At 46.8% G+C, this 21648-nt stretch overlaps 1 protein-coding gene across 1 annotated transcript in view; it reads left to right on the forward strand.

The window, feature by feature from the left end:
* Positions 1-21648, forward strand: part of mdga2a (MAM domain containing glycosylphosphatidylinositol anchor 2a) — a 79510-nt gene that overhangs the window by 20530 nt on the left and 37332 nt on the right. Inside the window, exons 2-5 of the mRNA XM_084381361.1 lie at positions 4339-4478; positions 13520-13694; positions 14848-15044; positions 19004-19136. Of these exons, the coding sequence (XP_084237487.1) occupies positions 4339-4478; positions 13520-13694; positions 14848-15044; positions 19004-19136 (645 nt within the window). The remainder of the gene's footprint in view (positions 1-4338; positions 4479-13519; positions 13695-14847; positions 15045-19003; positions 19137-21648) is intronic.

Below are 21648 nucleotides of genomic sequence, written 5' to 3' on the forward strand. Positions count from 1 at the left end.
TTCTCCTGAGTCCGACCGAGCTGTCTATTGTTGTTGTGGAGAAATACTCTGTTGCAAGTCACAGTACTGCTGCTAGGAGTGTACACAAGTAAACACACAGAAGTATTTGTGTCAAAATACACTTAAATTACCATAAATAGTACTAATAACCCAAAGTACAGACAGAAGAACAGGACCGGGTGAAATAAAACACAAGATATTCAGACTGAAGTCCTCAGAGAGCTGTGTGTGTGTGTGTGTGTGTGTGTGTGTGTGTGTGTGTGTGTGTGTGTGCACTGATGCAGCTTTTGTTTTATGTAACATCTGCGGAGACGTTCTGCAGTAAATGTGACTTCACACACAGAGAACCTGTCATGAAACTGGATCCTGAGTTCTGAGGAGGTTCTGGGCTCCCACAGGACCGTCTGCTGACGGAGGTTAATGTTCTGAAAATCTGTGTGTGACTCCGTCTGAACACGATCCATCAAGATGTTGATGATACAGTGAAGACCGATCATGAAAGTCTGTTCTGGTTCTACTTCAACTCTACTGTGACTCTGTTCTTGTTGTAGCTGAGCTCTGTCACACTGCAGGTTCTACTAGAACACTGGTTCTGTTCTGGTTATATTCCAACTGTGTGGTGTTTCTACTGTGGTTCTGCTTAAAGTTCCCAGTTGAACTCAGCTGCGGTTCTGCTTAAACTCTTGTGGTTCTATTTGTTCTATTCTGGTTCTAGCTGATGTCTGTCGGCGGCGTTGGGCCTCTTCAGAAGGAGCCTCTGATTGAAGTGCATGCTGGGAACAGATCAGTCCATCAGGGGGAGTCGTGTGCGTGTGTGTGTGTGTGTGTGTGTGTGTGTGTGTGTGTGTGTGTGTGTGTGTGTGCGTGCGTGCGTGTGCGTGCGTGTGTGTGTGTGTTTGATGACATCAGCAGGAAACAGTAGCAGACTCATCGGAGAGAGAAAAAAAATCCAGAATCTGAAAATAGAAAAGAGAAAAAGTAGGACAACCAGATGATCCACACACCTCGTCCTCCTTCCTCGTCCTCCTCTTCCTCACCTTGCTCTCTCTTTACTCCTGTGTTCCTCCTCCTCTCCTCCTTCATCTCCTGTCTTCATATCCTTGTCGTGTCGCCTCTTCGTCCTCTGCTCTCCGTCTCTGATACGTTGTTCAGTGTCAGAAAACATCATCAGACTTCCCTTGGTTCACGGTGGAGCTGATCCAAATCCAAGTGTCCCTAAAACCACCCAGTGTGACATCCTGTGCTGCGTTCCTTCTTGGTCATATCAGTATGTAAACAGAGTGTATATAGTATTTATTGATTTTAGCGTCTGGCTTCATTTGATCTCTCCATCACTGCTTCCTGTCTGCCTCTGACTCTGGAGCTGCTGTAACAAGTGGATTTCCTGTTGAAGCATCAATAAAATATTAACTATTATCTCACAAATGATGAAGTCAGAATCATGAAGTGAATAATCAATAATGAGAGTAATCAGCTGGGAGGCTGCTGGTTTACAGACACAGTCAGGATAAATGTGGGATGCCGGCAGGTCAGGCAGAAATAGAGACGAGTGTAAAAATAAAAAGCAGCTGCTGACACACATCGTACCTGCAGGCCTGCAGCTGACTCCAGATCAGGGTTAGTGGTCCAGTCTGCAGCTGCCAAACCTCCCGTCAATTAAAAATTCATTTCCCGCTGACCTTTTTCCTCTGATGCTCATTTATGATTTCACAACTTTAATTAGCTGAACTGGTTCACACAGACTGAGTTTGGCCTCAAATCTGACCTGAAACTCCTGCTGAGACGTCCTGAGAGCTCCAGGTCTCCTGCCCCGACTGTCTCAGACGTCCTGAGAGCTCCAGGTCTCCTGCCCCGACTGTCTCAGACGTCCTGAGAGCTCCAGGTCTCCTGCCCCGACTGTCTGAGACCAGGACGGAGACAAAGTCAGCTTACTGCCCAAATCTAGACTCTGTTGTCACGGCTGTGGGACGTCTACTTTTGATACAATACCTTCAAAAATATCAATATTCGGGATCACAAGGAAAAATTAACACAACATTGAAAAATGAACACAGGGCATGAAGTTTTAGGTTTGTATTGAAACATGGATAACGAGGCTCCTGGCTCACAGCAGAGAGCAGCAGTAAGATTAAACATTAAATATCACTTTTTTTTTAAACATTTGTGATTAAACCTTCAAACATTAATGTGCACGTGTCAGCGCAGCTCGACGGTTCAACTGATTCTGAAATAATTTCAGATGCTCAGAGTCGATGTTTAGTGATATAACGCCAGAATCTCTGAAACATGGAGGAGATTTGTCCCCTCAGTAAGACTTGTTCCTGTCCATGTGCCTCACGTCGGTGTGAGTCGTCTCTTTTACAAACTGTTCGCTTTAAGCACAAGAACCACCTGACAAAAACATCCTGCGGCTTAAAATGGCCGCCTGTTTGAGCCGCCACAGACACTGTAGATGTCCCAGGCCTCGTTAAAGACACCCGGATCGGTTGCCAAAAAAAGGACATAAATGTCTCCAGATGTCCGTAAAGACATCCAGTGGTGTCACGTTAACAAATGTTGAAACATGGCCGTTCCTCGTCAGAACTCTCCACCGTCCCCTCGACCTCCTGACATGACAGTAACATGTAATGTGAGCGTGATATGACGCGTGTTGTTGAAATGTAAATAAAGTACATAGTTCTCAGCAGCTTTGTCTTTTAACACGCTCCCATCGATCTGTCAGTAGACAGAGTTTAATATTCATCTTTGGCGTCGCCTTCAGGGATCACTCCCAACACTGAAGTGCTGCTGGTTCAGTTGTGTTCTCACGTTATCACAAATGATTCCAACAATGTTCGAACCAGAAATATGACAAGAAGTCAGAGAGCGAGACGAAACGTAACGTGAAGGAAACTGAACCATCACCTCGTCTGTCACTGTTGTTGAGTCAGGTGCTCTAAACAAGATGTAACGATGTTGAGTCAGAACACAAACACATCTGTTTTCATTGCTGTTATGGAACAAAGCGACATCTCTTTTTATGAATTAAAAACCTTTGTGTCTGGTGGCGGTTTAATGGCGGTGCTGACCTGTGGGTCGACCCTCCGGGGCCACGCTGACGTCTTTACTGCGCTTATTAAACGTTATTAAACTTCTCAGGACCAAACTTTGAGTCTGTGAAATGTCAGGAGCACTGTGAAAAAATAAAGCTGTTAACACCCAGCGGACGGTCTTCTTTACTGCAGTTTGAGGGACTCAAATGCCACACCGCCTCCTCCCCGTGTGGTTCCCATGGCGACAGGTAGAGGAGATCCTGCAGGCTGCAGCGTCTGTTCGGAGGCTAACAGCTCCCTAACAGCCGGTCCACACGCAGTTTCTCACAAAGACAGCTGCTCCTCTGAGTTCACTCAGGAGCTGTTTTTATTTTCATATCAGACGTTTTCTCTCAAATCACTCGTGTGTCGAGGCGGCGGCGGCGGCGGCGAGGCGTGTGGGGGAGGATCAGAGCTGCTGCTGCTGCAGCTTTACAGTTTATTCTGCAGGAAGACCAACGTGTGCAGAGTTTACAGACTGAAGAGAAATGATTTGATGAAACATGAAACATCTTTAAAGCTGTTAAACTGTGGAGCAGTGAAGAGCTTCATGATAATGTTACAGAGATCAGAGATGGAAAACAACACGTCAAGTTAGCAATAATATTATACAACATCTGGTTACATTTTCAAAGTAAAAGCACCAAAACGTCTTGTTTAGTTTCTGGAAACATCAGTTTTGTTTAACATATGTGGACTTTGTGCTTCACACAGGATTCAAACCTGGTTCTCCTCAGCAAAACGTTGCTCAGCCTGGCTCTGGATATTAGAGCCGCACTGATACTGGAGGCTGGATTTTTTGGGACCGATGGCGACATCAGGAAATAAAATAATTCCTTTTCAGCGTCCACTTTTCTGTTTTTAGAGCACGGCATGTAAAAATGCTTCCTGACAGGTCGATCTCGTGTGTGTGTTATTCTCGATGTATTTTCTGATTGGCTAACGAGGGTCACGGGACGTGTTTTACATCGATGCAACTGGTCCGGGGGCTTCTGGGACCAGTAAGCCAGTGTCATGTTGAAATAAAGACTCTCAGTCCAAACACTTTAATTCTCATAATTTATTAGTTATCTGTACGGGTCCAGATAGGCTGGGGTCTGGGTCTGAACTGGATCAGTGACCTCGTCTTTATGTGATCTGATGGGATCGTGATCACTAGTTTTCATAATGAAGCGTTATCTTTATAATGAACTCCAGCCTCATTATTTATTTATAGATGTGTTGAAAACATTAAACTCACCTGTTGAACTCTGCTCTGTGTCCTCAGCGCCACCTACTGTGCGTATCGTGCACTCGGGTCAGACCTGTAACGTGGAGGAGGAGCGCTACAGTGAGAGAGTCTACACCATCAGAGAGGGAGAGACTCTGGAGCTGCAGTGTCTGGTGACAGGACACCCCCGACCACAGGTGACAGCAGGCTGGGAACACTGGGAACATTAAGAACCCTGGGAACACTAGGAACATTAGGAACACTGGGAACATTAAGAACACTGGGAACATTAAGAACACTGGGAACAGAAGGAACACTGGGAACATTAAGAACACTGGGAACATTAGGAACACTGGGAACATTAGGAACACTGGGAACATTAAGAACACTGGGAACAGAAGGAACACTGGGAACATTAAGAACACTGGGAACATTAGGAACACTGGGAACATTAGGAACACTAGGAACATTAAGAACACTGGGAACGTTAAGAACACTGGGAACACCGGGAACATTAAGAACACTGGGAACATTAAGAACACTGGGAACATTAGGAACACTAGGAACATTAAGAACACTGGGAACATTAAGAACACTGGGAACATTAGGAACACTAGGAACATTAAGAACACTGGGAACATTAAGAACACTGGGAACATTAGGAACACTAGGAACATTAAGAACACTGGGAACACCGGGAACAGTAGGAACACTGGGAACATTAAGAACACTGGGAACATTAAGAACACTGGGAACAGTAGGAACACTGGGAACAGTAGGAACACTCACAAGTAGCAAGGATATCTTCGGCCTGAGAGTTTGTACTAGCGTTCACCTCAGCAGCCGCCATCTTTGGTAGGCGTAGAAAGGTTCGTCACTTCACTTTGACGTGACGACGGTGAGAACGAGCAGAGAGACGTAGCAGGAAGCTGATTGGGTGACATCGTTAGCACAGTCTTTATTTAATGAGCTGCAGGAATCATGGCTGTTTCAGAGTGAAGTCCTCTCAACTTGTTAACTATTCACTTTTCAGGAAGTCGACTTGTTTTTATTAAATCTTCATGAATGTTAATGACGACAGCAGAGCAGCTACAGACACAACATCTTCTGCTCTAGTGCGACATTAACTCCCTCTGAACGCTCCCGCCGCCGCCGCCGCCGCCACCGCCGCCGCCACCTTCTTCTTCTGAGGTCTCTTTAACCCTCTCTCTCTCTCTCTCTGTCTCTCTCTCTGTGTCTCTCTCTCTCTCTGTGTCTCTCTCTCTCTCTGTCTCTCTCTCTCTCTCTCTCTCTCTCTCTGTGTCTCTCTCTCTCTCTCTGTCTCTCTCTCTCCCTCTGTGTCTCTCTCTCTCTCTCTGTGTCTCTCTCTCTGTCTCTGTGTCTCTCTCTCTCTCTCTCTCTCTCTGTCTCTCTCTCTCTGTGTCTCTCTCTCTCTCTGTGTCTCTCTCTCTCTCTGTCTCTCTCTCTCTCTCTCTGTCTCTCTCTCTCCCTCTGTGTCTCTCTCTCTCTCTCTGTGTCTCTCTCTCTGTCTCTGTGTCTCTCTCTCTCTGTGTGTCTCTCTCTCTCTCTCTCTCTCTCTCTGTGTCTCTCTCTCTCTCTGTGTCTCTCTCTCTCTCTGTCTCTCTCTCTCTCTGTCTCTCTCTCTCCCTCTGTGTCTCTCTCTCTCTCTCTGTGTCTCTCTCTCTGTCTCTGTGTCTCTCTCTCTCTGTGTGTCTCTCTCTCTCTCTCTCTGTGTCTCTCTCTCTCTCTGTGTCTCTCTCTGTCTCTCTCTCTCTCTCTGTGTCTCTCTCTCTCTCTCTGTCTCTCTCTCTCTCTCTGTGTCTCTCTGTTCCCACTTCTTCTCGTCCTCCAGGGTTTCTTCTTCTTCTTCTTCTTCTTCTTCTTCTTCTTCTGTGTGATTGCTCTCATTTATGAAACACAAAGGCGGCGGCGCTGCTCATCTCGGCGGGAGCTCTGGCACTTACAGCTCGCCGCCGGGGATGATGGGAGGCTTTTTTTTTATTACTTTATGTGCTCCGCAGAGTCAATAGAGATGAAGTGAAGTGTGTGTGTGTGTGTGTGTGTGTGTGTGTGTGTGTTCTCTGGCTGTTCATTCATATTTTAATCTGCTATAAATTCGATGAATAAACTCTTGTCTCTCCTGATGACATCATACATGATCACACTTCATTACAGTAAATCCTCCAGTTACAGGAGTTAATAGCGATGATGAAGGGATGAGGTTACAAGTTCACCTTCTCTGTTTTTAACAGTTCTGACGTTAATGTCCACATTTTGAATACACATTTTTCATGTGTGGCTCTAATCCTCTTCCATAATATACACTGTATGTGTTTCCTGAATTTAAATCGCTTGATTTTTGAATGGAGTTTGGTGTGGTGTTCCTGCTGTGCTGCAGGTGAATCACCATGAAACTTCCCCAGTGCATCCCTTACATTAAGACAAATCTTTTTTATGTTACAAGTTTTGAGATATTTTATATTTATCTAATTAAATATGCACAAATAATTTGCACTAAAATAAACACCTAAATATGAATTTTGGATATTTGTTATGGCAGAAAAATAAAAAACATAACCTCACCATTTTCATCTGTAGCGTCTCTTCTCCTCCTCTCTTCTTCTACTACTTCTTTTCATTATATCACTCCTCCTCCTCTTCCTCCTCTTCCTCCTCTCTCGTTCCCTTATTTCCTCTTTCTTTAGTCTCTCTGCTGTCAGTCTGTTGAGGCTATAAATAGATCAGCTGCTGGCACAGTCTGAATCCACACACACACTGTAAAACACACACTTCTGCGTCACTGCAGAGCTCAGCTTCTTCTTCTTCTTCTTCTTCTTCTTCTTCTCTGTTTTCTCTCTCACTTCTGAACTTTTAATCGCTCTTTTACTGAATTCATGATTTCATTCGAGAGCAATTTAAATTCACCAGAGCCGTCGTGTTTTTTTTATGTTGCATAATTAACAGAAATGTGTTAAAAGGCTGTAAAAATGAATTCAAACTACAGTCTGGTGAGATGTTTATAACTCTGCTGTCCCGACATGTTGTCCTGACCCCCCCAGTTATTAACACATCTGGATCACGCTTTACATTAACACCTGTTAGTCAAATTCAATCAAGTTCATCTGGAACTGTTGCCATAGCAACGAGTGCAGCCGATCAGGACGGAGACGAATCACTGTGAACCACTGACAGTCAATCACAGTCAGATACAGATGATTGATAATGAATATGTGGATTAATTTAGCAGGAAAACAGCCTGATTTAAAGACCAGGACCTGATTATATTACGGTAATTATACAATTATTATTACATCCAACAGATCATTGATGTCTACCTGCACCAGTTAAACTAATTAACACAGAGCTAATGTGCTAATATGCTGCGTTCACTGTCACTCATGCAGCAGGTGTAAATGTGTTGTTGGTGTTTATGTACCGCTGGCTGCTCCTGTTCAATCACTTCAAAATACAACACATCAGTTTATTTCTCTATTATATTGTTTTATTTCCTGTTCCCCTCATGGAGCTTATTGATCAAGCCTTTGTCTGGTAGTGATGAATGAATGAATTTTCACAGTCTGATATAACATCTGACTGTACAGACTAGAGCCCGACCGATATATCGGCTGGCCGATATTAGGCATTTTCCAAACTATCGGTATCAGCATTTATAATGGCCGATAAATGAATATTTAAAAAATAAAATAAGAATGGACGAAACACCCGTCAACCATGTTATGAGTGTTGGCGTTGCGTGGTTTGTCCACCAGAGGACGCTCTACAACGTCCCTGTTGGCAACACTCGTGTTTAGAACGCCACAAACCTGCAACCAGCTGATCCAGCCAGAGTCGGGCAGAGCGAACCAGTTATCCACGACTGAGCTCATCGGTGGAGTGTGTTCATGGTAAGTTGGCAGCTGTCAGGAGAAATACATTGCTTGATTAACAATTGAAAGAAAATCCCCATCAGTTCTCTTAACTATGACAAAATTTGTGACTACCATGTCCAGTTTTGCTGCCGCTACGTGTGAGCCGAGAGTGAAACTGACTTAGCTAGTAATTTTGATGTTCCTCTGTTCTGTGACAATAAAACAAACTCATCACAATCATATTATTTCAGGACTCATAAATAACTACAAATAACTAATGTTACGGAAATCTGTTTATGTTTTGTGACGCGTTTCTGGATTTATTTATTTTTATATATATATATATATATATATATATATATATATATATATATATATATATCGGCCGATATATCGGAATATTGGATTTTTAAATCACCAAATATTTGTATCGGTATCGGCCTTAAAAATCCTTTATCGGTCGGGCTCTAGACTGTACAGATACCCCCCCCCCCAAACTGGTGGAGGCAGATGGTCGCCCACCATTTGGTCCGGCTCTGCTCGAGGTTTCTGCCTGTTAAAGGCAGTTTAAGTTCTGCTCGTGGGGGAAAAGTTGTGTCTTGTTGTGAATTGACGATATGACGATATTCGTCTTTAGACACGACGGGTGAACCTTTAGCACGGTTCTATTGTTTAAGATAATTGTGTTTTAAATGTGAAGTCTTAACCTGCACAGTAACTAAAGCTGTCACATAAATGTGCTGAAGATGAAGATGATGTGGAGCAGAAGAAGAAAGCGGTATTTACACTGTCCTTGAGTACAGTACTCGAATAAATGTACTCAGCAATATTCCACCTCTGCAGCAGCAGAGCGAGTGTTGTGTTAATTAGACTCGGAGCAGATTCAGGATCTGTGGAGTATTTTTAGCTCATTAATCGTCAGTTCGCTGGTTTGAGGCTGTTAACAGTCTGTCTGCACCACAGACGGATAAAACGTCCGCCTCACTCCAGCTGGCAGCGGGCGACCGACATGTGGGAGGACTGTACCATGGGAGAGAGAGGGGGAGGGTGGAGGGAGGGAGGGAGGGAGGGAGTGAGGGAGGGTGATGGAGCAGGTGGGACGGAAAGAGAAAGAATCAGGGTGGAAAATATGCTGATGGAGGAGGTTTGGTCTCAGAAGTTGAAGAGCACTGAAAAGTTCTGAAGCTGTAGGTTCAGCCAGCGGAGACACATTAACACTCTGTGTGAGCTCAGCCTCAGCTTCAGTCTCAGCTTCAGCCTCAGCTTCAGTCTCAGCTTCAGCCTCAGCTTCAGTCTCAGCCTCAGCTTCAGCCTCAGTCTCAGCCTCAGCCTCAGCTTCAGTCTCAGCTTCAGCCTCAGTCTCAGCTTCAGCCTCAGTCTCAGCTTCAGCTTCAGCTTCAGTCTCAGTCTCAGCTTCAGCCTCAGCTTCAGTCTCAGCTTCAGTCTCAGCCTCAGCTTCAGCCTCAGCTTCAGCGTCAGTCTCAGCTTCAGTCTCAGCTTCAGTCTCAGCTTCAGCCTCAGTCTCAGCCTTAGTCTCAGCTTCAGTCTCAGCTTCAGCCTCAGTCTCAGCTTCAGTCTCAGCCTCAGTCTCAGCTTCAGCCTCAGTCTCAGCTTCAGCGTCAGTCTCAGCTTCAGCCTCAGCGTCAGTCTCAGCTTCAGCCTCAGCCTCAGTCTCAGCTTCGGCCTCAGTCTCAGCTTCAGTCTCAGCCTCAGCTTCAGCCTCAGCTTCAGCGTCAGTCTCAGCTTCAGTCTCAGCTTCAGCCTCAGTCTCAGCTTCAGTCTCAGCCTCAGTCTCAGCTTCAGCCTCAGCTTCAGCGTCAGTCTCAGCTTCAGTCTCAGTCTCAGCTTCAGCCTCAGCTTCAGCGTCAGTCTCAGCTTCAGTCTCAGCCTCAGTCTCAGCTTCAGTCTCAGCTTCAGCGTCAGCTTCAGCCTCAGTCTCAGCCTCAGTCTCAGCTTCAGTCTCAGCCTCAGTCTCAGCTTCAGCCTCAGCTTCAGCGTCAGTCTCAGCTTCAGTCTCAGCCTCAGCTTCAGTCTCAGTCTCAGCCTCAGCTTCAGCGTCAGTCTCAGCTTCAGTCTCAGCCTCAGCTTCAGCCTCAGCGTCAGTCTCAGCTTCAGCCTCAGCCTCAGTCTCAGCTTCGGCCTCAGTCTCAGCTTCAGTCTCAGCCTCAGCTTCAGCCTCAGCTTCAGCGTCAGTCTCAGCTTCAGTCTCAGCTTCAGCCTCAGTCTCAGCTTCAGTCTCAGCCTCAGTCTCAGCTTCAGCCTCAGCTTCAGCGTCAGTCTCAGCTTCAGTCTCAGTCTCAGCTTCAGCCTCAGCTTCAGCTTCAGTCTCAGCTTCAGTCTCAGCCTCAGTCTCAGCTTCAGTCTCAGCTTCAGCGTCAGCTTCAGCCTCAGTCTCAGCCTCAGTCTCAGCTTCAGTCTCAGCCTCAGTCTCAGCTTCAGCCTCAGCTTCAGCGTCAGTCTCAGCTTCAGTCTCAGCCTCAGCTTCAGTCTCAGTCTCAGCCTCAGCTTCAGCGTCAGTCTCAGCTTCAGTCTCAGCCTCAGCTTCAGCCTCAGCCTCAGTCTCAGCTTCAGTCTCAGCGTTAGCTTCAGCCTCAGTCTCAGCCTCAGTCTCAGCTTCGGCCTCAGTCTCAGCTTCAGTCTCAGCCTCAGCTTCAGCCTCAGCTTCAGCCTCAGTCTCAGCTTCAGTCTCAGCCTCAGTCTCAGCCTCAGCTTCAGCCTCAGTCTCAGTTTCAGTCTCAGCTTCAGCCTCAGTCTCAGCCTCAGTCTCAGCTTCAGTCTCAGCCTCAGCTTCAGCCTCAGTCTCAGTCTCAGCTTCAGTCTCAGCTTCAGCCTCAGCTTCAGCGTCAGTCTCAGCTTCAGTCTCAGCCTCAGTCTCAGCTTCAGTCTCAGCCTCAGCTTCAGTCTCAGCTTCAGTCTCAGCCTCAGCTTCAGCCTCAGTCTCAGCTTCAGCCTCAGTCTCAGCTTCAGTCTCAGCCTCAGTCTCAGCTTCAGTCTCAGTCTCAGCTTCAACGTCAGTCTCAGCTTCAGTCTCAGCTTCAGCTTCAGTCTCAGCCTCAGCTTCAGTCTCAGCCTCAGCCTCAGTCTCAGCTTCAGCCTTAGTCTCAGCTTCAGTCTCAGCTTCAGTCTCAGCCTCAGTCTCAGCTTCAGCCTCAGTCTCAGCTTCAGTCTCAGCTTCAGCTTCAGTCTCAGCCTCAGTCTCAGCTTCAGTCTCAGCCTCAGCCTCATTGATAAGAAACGTTGACTTGAGGATCTATTTTTATCTTTGCCCACAAAAATGAATCAAATATGAGAAAGTTCATTACAGAAAATTCACTTTTATTGAATAACGCGACAGAACTCTGCCCGTTGATGACCTGCAGCATGTGTGACTGATCGTCAGTGGCAGCTTCTTTTTAGGACAATTTGAAATGACACATTAAGTCGACATATCAGTCTGTAACTGTTTATAACCTCCTATACATTATACCAGGCTGTCTAACACTTGTGTTTACTACCTTACCACAAATTCACAGCGCCGCCCACCGGACACACCTCCACACAGTCCGGACTAAGAGCATAAAAACACACTGAGATAAACTTGATTTTACAGAATCCCTCTGACAGTGAAATCTACTGGACTTTTTACTGATGCACTCTAACAAAACCAGCAAAATGAGGATTTAAACAAGTTTGAGAGGTATTGTCAAGTTAAATGTAAAATGATATACCAATAAATTTACCACATTACATTTAAATAGGTCTTTTTTAATATGTAATCATCCATAACAGTCTGATATCTATAACAAATTATAAAATATAACGTTTGGGATATCTTTAACATCTGTAATGATCGAATGTGTCTCATTTTTCTAACTATATGTAAATTCTTAACATTCAATAACGTCTGTCCCAATTAATAACATCTGTCCCAATCAATAACATCTGTAAGATCTGAAACAGGTCCATCTTCAGAATTATACCCACGACGGTCTAAAACAAATACAAGGTACAAAGTTTGTTGTACTTACTGAAGACGTGTGTGTGTGTGTGTCTGTGTGTGTGTGTGTGTGTGTGTGTGTGTCTGCGTGTGTGTGTGTGTGTGTGTGTGTCTGTGTGTAGGAGTGTGTGTGTGTGTGTGTGTGTGTGTGTGTCTGTGTGTGTGTGTGTGTGTCTGTGTGTGCGTGTGTGTGTGTGTGTGTGTCTGTCTGTGTGTGTGTGTGTCTGTGTCTGTGTGTGTGTGTGTGTGTGTCTGTGTGTGTGTGTGTGTGTGTGTGTGTGTCTGTCTGTGTCTGTGTGTGTGTGTGTGTGTCTGTGTGTCTGTGTGTGTGTGTGTGTGTGTGTGTGTGTGTCTGTGCGGTGTCTGTGTGTGTGTGTGTGTGTCTGTGTCTGTGTGTGTGTGTGTGTGTGTCTGTGTTTGTGTGTCTGTGTGTGTGTGTGTGTGTGTGTGTGTGTGTGTCTCTGTGTGTGTGTGTGTGTGTGTGTGTGTGTGTGTCTGTGTGTGTGTCTGTGTGTGTGTGTGTGTCTGTGTCTGTGTGTGTCTGTGTGTGTGTGTGTGTGTGTGTGTGTGTGTCTGTGCGGTGTCTGTGTGTGTGTGTGTGTGTCTGTGTCTGTGTGTGTGTGTGTGTGTGTCTGTGTTTGTGTGTCTGTGTGTGTGTGTGTGTGTGTGTGTGTGTGTGTCTCTGTGTGTGTGTGTGTGTGTGTGTGTGTGTGTGTCTGTGTGTGTGTCTGTGTGTGTGTGTGTGTCTGTGTCTGTGTGTGTCTGTGTCTGTGTGTGTGTGTGTGTCAGTCTTTCTAGGTGTTCCTTTAATGTTTGTGTGAATGTGACTTGTTTGCTCTAATCTTCTGTCTGAGTTGTTGATAGTGTTTTAATTTGTTCCCTCTGCTTCTATTTATTTTAATAATTAATCAGCAAACAAAAAAAACAAAAGTAAAAGAAATCCTTGTTAATTTTCTACACGAGGACAAAGAGAAGAGAGGAGAGACAGATGGAGAGAAGACAGGATGATGATGATGATGATGATGATGATGATGATGATGATGGAGGAGAGGAAGGGACGGAGCAGGTGGAAAACTGACCAACAGATGCTGATGGAGGACAAATCTGGACACACACACACACACACACACACACAGAGGAGTTAATCTGCAGCAGGCTGATACAGTCTGGCATCGATTCAGTTCCATCTAAACTAAAGACTCGTTAGCGACACACACTCCTACACACACACACACACACTCCTACACACACACACACACACACACCCACTCCTACACACACACACACACACACACACACACACACTCCTACACACTCATCTCCTCTGATCTCTCCAGTCTAAACTGATCGGTCCAAATTGATCTGAACAGCCTGTCCCGCCTCCTCTGTGCAGGTCCGGTGGACTAAGACGGCGGGCGGCGCCTCGGACCGTCAGGGCGACTCGACTCTGCTCAACGAAACTCTGAAGATCGAAAACATCAACCGTCACCAGGGGGGGCGCTACTACTGCAAGGCTGAGAACGGACTGGGATCCCCCGCCATCCGCTCCATACGAGTCGACGTCTACTGTAAGAACACACACACACACACACACACACACACACACACACACACAGCTACAGGCAGCAACTGGTTAGCTTAGCTTAGCATAACCACTGTAAACGGGAGCGTGTTTTAGTTTCTTGGAGAAAGTGAAGCTCCAGGACCTGTGTGGATTACAGAGCAGTCAGTCACGTCCTGCTGCTCCAGCTGATGGTGACCTACATGTCTCCTCAGCACATGTGACAAACATGTTGTGTTGTTGTGTGCGTGACTGATTGTTGTTGACCTACATGTGTGGAGATGATTGCAGCAGTGAGCTCTGCAGGCTGCTGAAGAAAAACACGAGGCCGTTTGTTTCTGTCTGCGTCTGCTCACCTTCATGTTTATTGATGCGACTGGGATGAACAAAATCCCAGTTATCCCAGTAAAGAAACGTCTTCGGGAGGTTTTGAAACAGCTCCGTCCCTCATGTGCGACAGTCACCTGAAAAGTTTTCTCCAAACTGACAAAAAAACAGGAGAAACAGTGTGTACCAGCTGTGAGCGTTGTTGTGTAACAGCCAGAATATCCTGCAGGATGCTTCTGACTGGGATTACAGGGAATTAAGTGGTACCTGAACGCACCACGGCTGAGTGCTTCCTTCAGGGCACGCAGGCTTTTACACAAACTGCAGGAGGAAAGAGGATAAATCATTAACCTGACCTGCAGCCCGTACAGCAGGGCTCGCAGTGCATGATGGGAGTCCCCAGCAGGTGGGAGCAGATTGTTTTGGCCTGTGTTTACGTGTAGCGCCTGTTTTTAGGCCCTGATAGTTTGTCATCACTGTGTGAAATGAATTAGCCATTAGCATCTCCGCTGGTGGCTGCTCCATAACTGGACTCATTAACACGGCAGGGCCTGATTGGTCGGCTGCTGTCAGCTGATCGGGGAGCTCACTGTGTTTCCAGCCAATTAAAAAGCCTCTGGCCCCGCAGTAATTACCCCCGCCACAGGAAACTGACCCCACTGTTTGCGAAATACGAAAATCGATAAATTCAGACGCTGCAGGAGGAAACAAACTTCAGCTGTTGTCGTTGTTTCCCAGAGCTCAGACAGGAAGTAAAGAGCTGTTTATATCTGTGGCTCAGGAGGCAGGAAATGACAAACTTATCTTTCTTTCTTTTTCCTCCACCTCCTCAGACCTGGACGACCCGGTGATAACGGTGCATCAGAGTGTTGGCGAGGCGAAGGAGCAGTTCTACTTTGAGAGGACGGTGTTTCTTCGCTGCGTCGCCAACTCCAACCCACCTGTTCACTACATCTGGAGGAGAGGCCGGGAGGCGCTGTCACAAGGCTCCGACTCCGGGGTGGAGATCTACGAGCCGTTTTTCACACAGGTGAACAAACACACCTTCTGGCTTTATTAGTTTAATTATTTATCAGCATCAGGATGATGGATGGATGATGGATGATGGATGATGATTGATGGATGGATGATGGATGGATGATGATTGATGGATGATGGATGATGGATGATGATTGATGGATGGATGATGGATGGATGATGATTGATGGATGATGGATGATGGATGATGGATGGATGATGGATGATGGATGGATGATGGATGATGATTGATGGATGGATGATGGATGGATGATGATTGATGGATGATGATGGATGATTGATGGATGATGGATGATGGATGATGATTGATGGATGGATGATGGATGGATGATGATTGATGGATGATGATTGATGGATGATGGATGGATGATGATTGATGGATGATGGATGGATGATGGATGGATGATGATGGATGATGATTGATGGATGATGGATGGATGGATGATGGATGATGATGGATGATGATTGATGGATGATGGATGGATGATGATGGATGGATGATGGATGATGGATGATGGATGGATGATTATCCGTATATAAACATAACTGAGGAGACAGGAGGTTGTGTTGTGTAATCAGAAGACATTTCTTCTCTCCAGTTTGTTTTTCAAAGTCATTTTTTCACCTGTCATCTCATCGCTCATGAGATTTGAGCTGTTTTTACATTTTGGCTTCATATTTTTTCACATCTAACTCGAGTTACTTTGTTGTTTTTATACTTGCTCATAAAGCCGAAACACAATGTGAAGCTTTTTAACTCTAAAATAATCCGACTGTCAGGAAGACAGAAACTCTTGTTCTTTGTGTCTGAGACAAACAGTGACGTCTCTCCCAGGAGTCGTCGTCCTCCTGCTGAAGTGTTGACGGTCCATCAGTCTTTTTAGTCTCAGTTTGTCTCTCAGTGTGAGTCCTCTGGGAGCTGGAGGGGTTGATTTACAGGAGGTGGTCCGTCAGCTGTCGCCAAAAATACTTAAAAGTTTGATTTCTGTCCAACTTTTGCATGGACATGGTTTTTCATCCAAACCTCGACAGATTTAATTCTATTTTCTGTTTTTATTTGTTTAATACATTTCATCAATCATATAATCTTTTAATTATTTGAAATAAATCCACATCTTTTAGTGACATTTAAAGTTTCATGAACCAGGTGAGACAGAAGAGGATCAGTGAGAAGATTATAGTTTTACTTTTCTGTCACATTTAAACATTTTCTACAAACCAAAAGGAAAAAACTAAAAGATTTGATCTTATCCAGATAAGACAACGTCCTCGTTTGACGCTGGTCGTTTATATTTTCCTTCCTGCAGTGGTGAAATGTAACTAAGTACATTTACTTGAATGCTGTTCTTAAGTAGAGATATAAGTAGAGTTGTGACTTCTGGAGAAACTGGAGTTCAGGAATGAAAGTTGCAACGTCCTCCTGCCTCCTCTCTCTGTTGCTCTTCTGTAAATTTTAATCTTCATCGTCGATCCTCCGTCACCGAGTTCAACAGTTTGAAATCATTTAAGCCGTGCTCCTCCCGTGGATTAAAAATCTCTGCAGATGGAGATTCCAGATTTTGGCCGAGGTTTAGATTTAATTTGGGAGCAGAGGGAAGCCGGCCAATCAGGCGGCCAGTTAGCAGGCCGTGTAATACCGCGGCAGAGATAACATTCACGGCAGATTTGAACGCTGTCGACTGTAATGCCTTCAGCGCCGAGCTGGAGAACTCGTTAACCCCTCCCCCCTCGCTCCTCGTAGGCTCTAATGAGGAACTTATCTCCTCCTCCTCCTCCTCATCAGCCAAAAAATTGGCCGCCATCTTTGCACAAACATCCCATTTAAATGTCATCTAATCTCATCTCATCTGTCCGTGAGGCGGAAGGCAGCGGCGAGGCTGCCAGAGGAGATCAGAGAGATTTGGCAACGAGGTGGAGACATGAGGAGGAGGACGAGCAGGAGGAGGAGGAGGAGGGAGAGAAGGGGAGGAGGAGGAGAGGAGGAGGAAGAGGAGGAGGAGGAGAGGAGGAGAGGAGGAGGAGAGGAGGAGGAGGAAGAGAAGGAGAGGAGGAGGAGGAGAGGAGGAGGAAGAGGAGGAGGAGGAGAGGAGGAGGAAGAGGAGGAGGAGGAGAGGAGGAGGAGAGGAGGAGGAAGAGGAGGAAGAGGAGAGGAGGAGGAGAGGAGGAGGAAGAGGAGGAAGAGGAGGAGGAGGAGAGGAGGAGGAAGAGGAGGAGGGAGAGGAGGAGGAAGAGGAGGAGAGGAGGAGGAAGAGGGAGAGGAGGAGGAGGGAGGAGAGGAGGAGGAAGAGAGGAGGAGGAAGAGGGAGAGGAGGAGGGAGGAGAGGAGGAGGAAGAGAGGAGGAGGAAGAGGGAGAGGAGGAGGGAGGAGAGGAGAAGGAAGAGAGGAGGAGGAAGAGGGAGAGGAGGAGGAAGAGGAGGAGAGGACGAGAGGAGGAGGAGGGAGGAGAGGAGGAGGAAGAGGAGGAGAGGATGAGAGGAGGAGAGGACGAGAGGAGGAGAGGACGAGAGGAGGAGGAGGGAGGAGAGGAGGAGGAAGAGGAGGAGAGGATGAGAGGAGGAGAGGACGAGAGGAGGAGATGACGAGAGGAGGAGGAGGGAGGAGACGAGGAGGAAGAGGAGGAGAGGATGAGAGGAGGAGCTAATTGAGACAGAATCATTTAAGGAAAAGACTTTAATTCATGGTACAATTTTGTATTTACTCTCCAATAGTTTTATAATTACATCTAATTTTATTCCACCCGTCTCCGCCACGTCTTCACACAGACCCGTCTCCGCCACGTCTTCACACAGACCCGTCTCCACCACGTCTTCACACAGACCCGTCTCCACCACGTCTTTAGAGAGACCCGTCTCCACCACGTCTTTAGAGAGACCCGTCTCCACCACGTCTTCACACAGACCTGTCTCTGCCACGTCTTCACACAGACCCGTCTCCGCCACGTCTTCACACAGACCCGTCTCCGCCACGTCTTCACACAGACCCGTCTCCGCCACGTCTTTACACAGACCCGTCTCCGCCACGTCTTTACACAGACCCGTCTCCGCCACGTCTTTACACAGACCCGTCTCCGCCAGGTCTTTACACAGACCCGTCTCCACCACGTCTTCACACAGACCCGTCTCCGCCACGTCTTTAGAGAGACCCATCTCCACCACGTCTTTAGAGAGACCCGTCTCCACCACGTCTTCACACAGACCCGTCTCCACCACGTCTTTAGAGAGACCCGTCTCCACCACGTCTTCACACAGACCCGTCTCCACCACGTCTTTAGAGAGACCTGTCGTTGCACTCGACAGGTGGACCATGTTCTGAGCTGACATCGCAGGACTTCAGGATGAGGAGAGCTGGATTCTGTGTTTATAACATCGATGCTTGGTGCTCACACTCATATGAAGATGTCGACCACAGTATCGTCACCATGTTGTTGCTGCTGTTTACATTCCCTCTGACGCAGATTCAAAGGATGTTTATGTATATTTGTATATATGCTGTGTATGTCCTGTAATTTGTGTATCATGAAGAAACATGAACCTTCATTTCGTTATGTGTCGTTGTTGTGTAATGATGAATACATTACTTTGTAAAACATGTATGTATTGCAGTTTGCCAACACATTGACAGATACGATCTGTTGGTGATGAGACAACATCAGCTGATGGCATCGACACGCTGCTGAGAGTTGTTAGTTTGGAGAGTCGATGTTGTTTGTGTCCCAGTTAGACTGATGATAATCTGAGCCCGAGGCGAAGGGGAAGAAATCTCCTCACAAACTTTAAACAGAGGAAAGATTTTTATTTTTAATCTTCAACACATTCTGTCCATCTGTGACAGAGATACAGCCTCAAAGAGGCCGAGTCTCAGATTTAAACCATCGATGTGACGGCTAGAGGCTACTCACAGTGTGTGTGTGTGTGTGTGTGTGTGTGTGTGTGTGTGTGTGTGTGTTTCAGGGTGAGACGAAGATCTTGAAGCTGAAGAATCTTCGTCCTCAGGATTACGCCGAATATACCTGCATCGCCTCCGTCAGGAACGTCTGCGGCATCGGAGACAAGAGCGCCCACTTCCATCTGAACAACAGGACAGGTAACACACAGGACAGGTAGCACACAGGACAGGTAGCACACAGGACAGGTAACACACAGGACAGGTAACACACAGGACAGGTAGCACACAGGACAGGTAACACACAGGACAGGTAACACACAGGACAGGTAACACACGGGACAGGTAGCACACGGGACAGGTAACACACGGGACAGGTAGCACACAGGACAGGTAGCACACGGGACAGGTAGCACACGGGACAGGTAACACACAGGACAGGTAACACACGGGACAGGTAACACACGGGACAGGTAGCACACGGGACAGGTAGCACACGGGACAGGTAACACACAGGACAGGTAGCACACGGGACAGGTAACACACGGGACAGGTAGCACACGGGACAGGTAGCACACGGGACAGGTAGCACACGGGACAGGTAACACACGGGACAGGTAGCACACGGGACAGGTAGCACACGGGACAGGTAACACACAGGACAGGTAGCACACGGGACAGGTAGCACACGGGACAGGTAGCACACAGGACAGGTAACACACAGGACAGGTAACACACGGGACAGGTAGCACACGGGACAGGTAGCACACGGGACAGGTAGCACACAGGACAGGTAACACACAGGACAGGTAACACACAGGACAGGTAGCACACAGGACAGGTAGCACACAGGACAGGTAGCACACGGGACAGGTAACACACAGGACAGGTAGCACACAGGACAGGTAGCACACAGGACAGGTAGCACACGGGACAGGTAGCACACGGGACAGGTAACACACAGGACAGGTAACACACAGGACAGGTAACACACAGGACAGGTAGCACACAGGACAGGTAGCACACGGGACAGGTAGCACACAGGACAGGTAACACACAGGACAGGTAACACACAGGACAGGTAACACACGGGACAGGTAGCACACGGGACAGGTAACACACAGGACAGGTAACACACAGGACAGGTAGCACACAGGACAGGTAGCACACGGGACAGGTAGCACACGGGACAGGTAACACACAGGACAGGTAGCACACAGGACAGGTAGCACACGGGACAGGTAACACACAGGACAGGTAGCACACAGGACAGGTAGCACACGGGACAGGTAGCACACAGGACAGGTAACACACAGGACAGGTAGCACACAGGACAGGTAGCACACGGGACAGGTAACACACAGACTCACACAGTCTAACTTCAACCTTAACACTGAGTCTGAACTCTGACATTTAGGGTTTGTCCCCAGAAGGGGGTGAGTCTTAACAACGTCACTTCAGTGTTTAAGTTTATTTAGGCCTCGTTCTGCTGCTGTGATCCGATTGGCTGCTGAGGCCGGTGATGGACAGTAACTGACTACATCTCCTGCTGGCTCTGTTTGCTGCAACATCACTTTTGTTTCTGTCATTATTTATATCTCAGTTTGTGATTCATTTTATCATCAACCGTTTTCGTTTCTTCTTGCACCATTTTGAACTTCAATCACTTTAAGCCCGTTTCAACATAGGTTTGTTTTATTTAGCAGAAAAGCCCGTCAGGTTCACTGTCTGTGTTTTATTTGACATCGGGACATCAGAGCGAGGAGGATGTGGGTGATGACCTGATCTATACGAGACAAAGGTACAGTGAATATTATCACTGAGGCCAGAGAAGAGAAAGAGAAAGAGAAAGAGCGTCTTTCTTAGAAGTTAAGAGCTTTTCAACTCGAAGCGTTTGGATAAACGTTGCTGAGCGCTGCAGCTTCTCTGTGGGCGCCACCTGCTGCTGCAGACACTCGCTCCTCGTTGGGAACAATTTTAAAAAAGATGCTGGCGCTAAGAAATAAACGCTTCGTGGACACTTAAAGGTGCAATATCCAATATTTTCTATTTAAAACATTCAAAACCTAAAATTATCAAGAGAATGTGAAAAAACAACAGCAGAGATATCTAATGAAGTTAGCATGCTAACCAGCTAGCCTCCTACCACTTTGTACCTTTAATAAGTGATAGTCCGATGAAAACAACTCCAACACTCCCCGGTGCTACAAGCTCCAAGTCTGCTAACTAGAGTCCACTAATACGACCACTAGCTGCATGGCTAACGGAGCTTACTAGCTAAAGGCAGCTACAGTCAGCAGCAGTTAGCAGTTATCCCAGTGATATGCTGCCCCCTATGAGCTGGCAGTGTTAATTGAGAGGTGTCAGTTTGATTGTATCGTCTCCATCAGCGTTTTCTCCTCCTGGCAGTTATTCTTGAATAAAGAGCTCAGTATGAAACATTTCCTCCCTCTGTGTTGTATTGAGTCCTGTCTGTACCTGTGCGTGTACAGTTGGATGAATGTAAATCATAAATAAATCATTTTCCTCTCCGAGCTCAGACCGCAGCTCTCTGACCTGTACAGTAGATCCTGCCGCTCCGCCCCAGGGGCTGATGGGATTTACATGATGTCAGCTTAACAGAGGTCGACTCAGCTATTTTTATCCCCCTCATTATTATTTCTGCATTTAGCTGCTTTTCTGCAGCTGGTGGAGGCAGCGAGTCGCGCTGCAG

The sequence above is a fragment of the Pagrus pagrus genome (genome assembly GCF_965226575.1).
Source record: "Pagrus pagrus genome assembly, chromosome: 18".
NCBI lineage: Eukaryota > Metazoa > Chordata > Actinopteri > Spariformes > Sparidae > Pagrus > Pagrus pagrus.